The sequence below is a fragment of the Jaculus jaculus genome, chromosome 2 (genome assembly GCF_020740685.1).
Source record: "Jaculus jaculus isolate mJacJac1 chromosome 2, mJacJac1.mat.Y.cur, whole genome shotgun sequence".
Taxonomy (NCBI): domain Eukaryota; kingdom Metazoa; phylum Chordata; class Mammalia; order Rodentia; family Dipodidae; genus Jaculus; species Jaculus jaculus.
The window spans coordinates 150841561-150848807 of NC_059103.1; the positions used below are offsets into that span (position 1 = coordinate 150841561).

The 7247-nt window shown below is 46.1% G+C and overlaps 1 protein-coding gene across 1 annotated transcript in view; it reads right to left on the bottom strand.

Moving 5' to 3' along the window:
* LOC101599264 (tumor protein D52) overlaps window positions 1-6713 on the bottom strand; it is a 126570-nt gene extending 119857 nt beyond the window's left edge. Inside the window, exon 1 of the mRNA XM_045142820.1 lies at window positions 6654-6713. Coding sequence (XP_044998755.1) covers window positions 6654-6672 — 19 coding nt within the window. The 5' untranslated portion in view covers window positions 6673-6713. The remainder of the gene's footprint in view (window positions 1-6653) is intronic.
* Between the last annotated feature and the right edge of the window lie 534 nt (window positions 6714-7247).

Here is a 7247-nt window from a genome sequence, read left to right on the forward strand (position 1 = left end):
ATACACATAATGCATCTAGACAGACAGACTAGAAGCTGGTAACTATGGTTACATGGTTGCCCAAGGGAAATAGCCTGGGAGATGGGAATGGCAGGAAGATTTACATTAGACAGCCCTGTAGTTGCTTTGAATTATGTTACCATGTGTTTACCTGATAACATCAGCTAAAATTGTGTTGAAGTGTATCGTTAAAATATGATAGGGGCCTTCTGTTTGGTTTTGTTGCTGTTTTCTTCCATGTATTTTTTATCACCATTCAGCCCCTATTACCCCCCACTCCTGCTGTTCCCTTCCATCTTCCCAGTGGGTGCACTTTCACATGTGCTGAGTGTGTCCCCTGAGCTTCATCGGGGTTGTCCTCATGGTCCCAGGTGAGGGGTTATTTACCGACGCCCCAGCTTCTTACCAGTGGCTCCGTCACTAAGAAACTGTCCCTCCCTCGGTGACCAACAGCAGCCCGTAGACACTCAGAGGTGGCTGGGGCCTCATAAGCCCGCAGCCTATGAGACCTCAGATAGAAGCAGAGCTTGGGCGGCGCCTCCCCTCCCGTGACAGGATGGAAACTGGCCCAGGGTTGTCCAGGCCTTATGCCAGTAATCACAACTGCGTTGAGCTCAAGAGTGCCATGGTGACATGCCCATCAGTGTTCTACAGCTCTCTACCCCTTCCTCCAGCTTGCATCCTTTCTGATCCTCTTTTGAAATGTTCCCTAAGCTTTGGCAAGGGGGGGGGGGGCAAGAAGAGTGACACAGTTGTCCCACATATGGCTGAACTCTCAACAGTCCCTTATTCTCATCACTCCTACAAGCTATGAGTCTTCCCGGTTACCACTGTCCACCGCGGAGCGAAGCTTCTTTGACCAGAACTCATGGCAGCATCAATCTTTAGGTATAAACACACTTATTGAGAGGGCAGGTGGACAGATGCATCATACCCATTTAACAGAACAAAAGCAGTAGTTTCTCACTAGGGCCTATGTCCTCCCCAGCCACAGGCTTTTGGCCGGCTCTGCAGTGCCAGACATGGATCCCTTCCCATGGAGGCCTCAACTCTAATAATCAGGGGGTTGGTTACCCTCGTTACTGACTTGCCCCTATTGTAGCAGTGGGTCAGTAGTATATGTCTGTTCAGTAGTATAGCACCCACATTCCAAAGCTGAGGAGGACTACTGGTGGCATTTCTCCCCCAGGCAGCCTGCATAGTACCCCCCCCCCAGCACCCCTGGGAGTTAGCTAAGGAGAGGGCTTCCATCCTAGTGCCAGCTTGATTTCTCTAAGTCTGTGACAAGAGCAGGAGGTGTCTTCAGCAATAGGCTCTCGTCCTCTAATTCTGGTGGGTAAACAACAGAAGTGGAAAATTCCCATATTGTCTGGGTGACCTGCAAGGCCTTCCTGACCAGCCATTCATAGGGAATTAGCCCACCCCTGGCCCTGGGGTTTTCATTGAATAATTTATGGCTTTTGGGAATAGCTTAATCTATTCTGTTTAATTGCAGTTGTTTTTTGCATGTGTGCCTGTATGTGAAACACAGAGTATGTAATATGTGTGTATGCACCTGTATGAGTCCTTGCAGCACCCCAAATGCCCACCTATAGTGGCCTGAGTGGACCATTGGGTGTCCCACTCCACTGCCCTTCCATCAGGTCACATTTAAGCTAGAGTCCCATCTTTTACTGTTTCCAGAGCTTGTGGGACTCCAGTGATTCTCAGGGCTCTGTCGTCTCTCAGGTCCCTTCAGGCCCTCTTGCTGTTGCAGGAAGCTCACTTAACCACCGATCCATCTCTTCAGTCCTTAACTTCCATTATTAACTTAAATCCTTTGACCCCCCTGGCATGGTGACTACATCTGTGATCCCAACACCTACAAGGCTGAGAGGCAGGAAGTCTGCAGGTTTGAAGCCAGCCTAGACTGAGCAACACCCTGTCTCAATCAATCATTTAATCCCTTTTAGTTTTTATTTTCTTCATAAAAAATGCTAAAATTGCCAGGCGTGGTGGCGCACATCTTTAATCTCAGCACTAGGGAGGCAGAAGGAGGAGAACTGCCATGAGTTCGAGGCCACCCTGAGACTCCATAGTGAATTCCAGGTCAGCCTGGGCTAGAGTGAGACCCTACCTCGAAAAACCAAAAGGAAACAAATGCTAAAATTTAGCTGGGCATGGCAAAGCATGCCTTTGATCCCAGCACTTAGGAGGCAGAGAGGTAGGAGGTCAAGGTCAGCATGAGACTACATAGTGAATTCTAGGTCAGCCTGAGCTAAAGAGAGACCCAATCTCAAAAACCACAAAACAAAACAAAACAAAATGCTAAAATTATGGTTTCCATGCAGCTGGTAACCTTCCAGCTTAAATAAAGTTTAGGAATGTCTCAGAAGAGAGATTTTACCACAGTCAACAATTAAAGGAGCAAATTAACCCCAAAAGGAAAATAAAATGAGATTAGTTTGCAACAAAGGGCTCTGAGGCACTGAAGTTTCAAGGAACTGGGTATTGTCTTGAAGTATGTGTAGAGTATGTTTTTATTGCATGCATAGATTATTATGTTTCAAGATGCTGCTAAGGGATCCAACTGCTCCTACCACTCAACTTTCCCCCTAGGGACCAGCAGGCTGTCACAGAAAAATAAAAGCAAGAAGTAGAGGAGAACTAACAAAGACATTCATGCCATATGGAAATGGGGAGTGTTAACCAAAAACTATGAGTAGCCTGGGCAGCTCACATGCAGAGCCCAATGACCAGACCATCTAAAAGGTTATCACTCTTCTCCATGACTATCTCACTTGTAAATAAAGGACCTCCAGGTCTGTATTATTTCTAAGGCACAATTGCTATGGTGAAATGATAACAAAACATACTTATATGCTCTTCTTGTGACCTCGCCTTTCCACAGGTTTCTGATTCTGGCAATCTTTCCACTTCCCTTTTAATAGAATAGTTATTTATTTTTTTTTAACTAATAACATTTTCAGCAGCTGTCACTTCCATATAACAGTAAGAAACTAAAACATATTCCTGACATAAGGGAATACTTGCATATAAATATTTATTCAGCCCCATAAAAGGAGACAGGAGGGTCTAAAAAAAATGCATGCTCTAGTTAGCAAGTGGCACTGCTCTTTCAATGTAGGAAATGCTGCACATATTAAATTTCCTGTGCCCGGCTTAATGCATAAAAACTCTTGAGACAATGTACCAGTTTAAATCACTAGATGTTTATTTGTATATAAAGTCTGGGTAGAAAGTAGAAAAAGGATAGAATCTAGGCCTCACAATACAGAGTATTAGCAAGCATGACAGAGAACTGTTCATTTTTAAGCTTTATAGCTCTGTTCCTAAAACAGGGGCAAATATACTTGCACAGCTTCATAAAAGAAATTTTAAGGCCTTCTCAATACAGAAAATGCATGTGGGACAAAAGGTAGGGCATTTAATTTTACAACTGAACTTTTATTATTGGTGTTTTATGGAGCAAAATGTTAACATACCACGAAGCATATAAAAAGTAAAATTAAACTGGACGCAGTGGCACACACCTTTAATCCCAGCACTCGGGAGACAGAGGTAGGAGGATTGCTGAGTGTTTGAGGCCACCCTGAGACTACAGAGTTAGTTCCAGGTAAGTCTGAGCTAAAGTGAGACCCTACCTCAAAAAAAAAAAAAAAAAAAAAGTAAAGTTAAGGGCTAGGGAGATGGCTCAGCAATTAAAGGCACTTGCTTGCAAAGCCTGCTGGCCTGGATTCCATTCCCCAGTACCCACATAAAGTTAAATGCACAATCTGGCTCATGCAAGAGGCCATGGCACACCGATATGCTTTCTCTCCTATTTTCAAATAAATTTTAAAAAATATTTTTTTTAAAGTTTAACCTAAAAAATTTCTGTGCTGGTTTAAAATACTTTGCAAAATAATAATAATCCCAAACACCCAATCACCGAGTTTGCTACACTCTGGCTAAGGCAGCATGGATGAACATCAGTTTCAAATCACACCCGTCACCAGGTCCACTTGCAGCTGGGAGTATCGGCAAAGATTCATTTAAGACACATCTATCGGGCTGGAGAGATGGCTTAGCAGTAAAGTGCTTGCCTGTGAAGTCTAAGGACCCCAGTTCGAAGCTTGATTCCCCAGAACCCACATATGCCAGATGCACAAGGGGGCGAATGCATCTGGAGTTTGTTTGTAGCGGCTGGAGGCCCTGGCGCACCCATTCTCTCTGTTTCTGCCTGTTTCTCTCTGTCACTCAAATAAATAAAAAACAAAAAGAAATTAAAAAAAAAAAAGACACATCTATCTGCCTACCAGTTCAAAGGCCCTACAGGAAAACCTCACCTTCAACCGCATCAGCAATTGTCTTTTCCTAAGCCCAGTGGTCTGCTTGTAGAGAACAGAGAGGAGAAAGAAAAAGCAGGAAGTAAGAAGCAAGGGACCAGAAGGAGTTAAGAGAGACAGGACTTGAAGCTGGAAGGCAGCGCCATAGGGACTTTTCCTTTTCATCTTAGGCAGTTAACCAACCTTGCTGAGCACCTACCTTGTCTCCTGGAAACCCACAGAGGCAAAGAAAATAGCAGATGGTCCAAAAGTATGAGAAACACAGTTTTTAAAATATTTAAATTACTTATAAGGAAGGGGGCAGGGACAATGGAGAGAAGAAAAGTGGGCATGCTTGGCCCTCTAGCCACTGCAAATGAACTGCAGACGCACGTGCCACCTTGTCCAGCTGGCTTACATCAGTACTGGGGAATTGAACCTGGATCTTTAGGCTTCCAAGGAAAGAGCCTTAACTGCTAAGCCGTCTCTCCAGCCTGAGGAACATACTTTTGTACATGGTAGCACAATAAAACATAGCAGTCAGGCAGCTGACCTCCCTGAGACTGGGGACCCCATCCTCTCCATGTGAGCAGGATGAACAACTGAAAAAAAAGGCTAACATGACAAATGAAAAATGAACAGGTAGAGAAAGGAAGAGGGGAGGATACTTAATAGGTTGATATTGTATATATGTAATTACAATGATTGTAATGGGGAGGTAATATGATGGAGAATGGAATTTCAAATGGGAAAGTGTGGGGGTGGGGAGGGAGGGAATTACCATGGGATATATTTTATAATCATGGAAAATGTTAATAAAAAGTAAAAAAAATAAAAAAGAAAAATGAACACCTGAACCTGAACCATCTAAAACTTATATGGACTCAAAAGCCAAAAAAAAAAAAAAAAAAAAGAAGAAGTATGTCTTACAATGAGATACTTAAAAAAAAAAAAAAATCCTAGTCCTATAAAGCCAAAGTATATTAGTAAGCTATAATGTACCTAAGATTGACCACTGTGATCCCAGGTAGAACGCACTACCTATAGTAAGCAGTCACTCTAGACATCTCAATCGAACAGCGTTTTACTCTACTTTGACAGTAAAAGCGGCTATTCTAAAGATATTACTATGTTAAATAGGATTGTGCAAAACCAAATTTGTACACACAGTCCCCATTAAAAGTCAGATGGACTAATGTCAGTTTATATGAGGCCCCAGGTTTTCTAATACAGACAAATCCTTAATTCATTAGATGGTCAACTAAAGTGCAAGTCACCTCGTTACTCAGCCAGCCATGTCAGATCAAAGAATGAACACATGCTGTGACCTCGAAAAGCTGAAAACCTAGACAATACGTGTGCAGGTACATAATTACATACATAAACCCATGTACACAAAATATGCTATACGTAACGCTTACAAGCACTCGCAGAGTGAGAAATTAGTGTGAGGGATGGGAGAGAGGAAGAGTTGGAACGTTTCAAAAATTCTATATTACAAGTAATCAAAAGTAAAATATACAACAGTACATGGGAAATATGGTTTTATTTACATAAGAAACTCGTGCATGAAGGCAAATCATGGAAGCAAATAAAGAGAAAATGAGAAGTGTCCGAGCAGGTCTCACTACTCATACCTATTGCCATTTCCCAAACATTACCTGTTATGTTTTTAGCATGTCTATATCCCTTTAAAGCCCAGCACGTAAGTCAGTTTTACAGCCACTGGTTTATCAGCAGCAGAGATCGATCTCTAGGGCAAAGACATATTTGCATCTAAAACCATGTCCTATTCATGCTGTATCTCCTACAACGATTCCACTCAAATGATTCCCTAGAGTTGCTGTCTTAAGCATAAAAAACAACTGGGGTACACGACCCCAAGGGTTCTTCTGAGCGGTTGGCTAAGTGAGGGCAGTCCTTGGCTGTGAAAAGCTGCCTTCCTCCCATGAAACCAGACACCACTCAGTGCACAATTCGGGGAACTCCCAGAATATATGATAAACATCCACAATCCAAAAGCCAGGGCCACAGAATCCAGCGCCACCAGAATCCCAACCAGTAACCTAAGCCAGCAGGCAGGAAGTGTCCCCAAGTCGCGTTCCCAGCGGAGGGCCATCACTTCTCGCTGCAGGCAAGCCTCCCCTCCCCGCCCCGGCTCGAGTCTCCCTTCCTCCTCCTCCTCCTCCTCCTCCTCCCCGGACCTTCGCTCGCACGCTCGCCCGCGGCCCGCTCGCGCAGCGCCCTCCAGAGCCTCTCCGCGGGCTCGGGCTCAGGCCGCCGCAGCTCGCGGGCCAGCATCGCGGGGACCCGGGCGGCCGTGGGGGGCTCCGACCCGCCGCCTACCTGGCCCGCCGCAGTCCATGTCTGCGCCTCCGCTCCGCGCTCCGCCCGCCGCCCAGTCCCCACCCCTGCCGGCGTCGGCGCCGCCTCGCCCGCCCTCGCGGGAGCCGGTCCCGGGCGTCACCCGACCACCTGACCCGCGGACCGGTGCGCTCCGCCACGTCGGCGCGCGGGCTCGGGAGCCGCCCGAGAGGCCCGGGGCGGGGCCGCCGCCAGCTGCTCGGGTTGGCGCTCAGGGCAAGTCAGGTACACCTCCCCAAAAAACTTTCCTCGGGGGCTGCCCGGCCCCGCCCCGCCAGCACCTGCCTTCAGGTGCGGACGCAGTGGAAAACACCTCTGCGTTATTTACACCAGCCCGAGCTCGTCTTCCTCCCTTCTGGCCAAACTCTCAGTACACAATGATACTTCTCCACCAAGACAACCACCAAGGCAGGCGGATGTCACCGTCTCTTGAAAATGCAACCACCTGGCCCTTACAGAAAGTATGCGTAGTGTAGGTGACGAATTGGGAAGATTTCCGTGATGGTTTTTTTACGCCTTTAATCCCAGCACTCGGGAGGCAGAGGCAGCAGGAGGATCACCGTGAGTTCAAGGCCA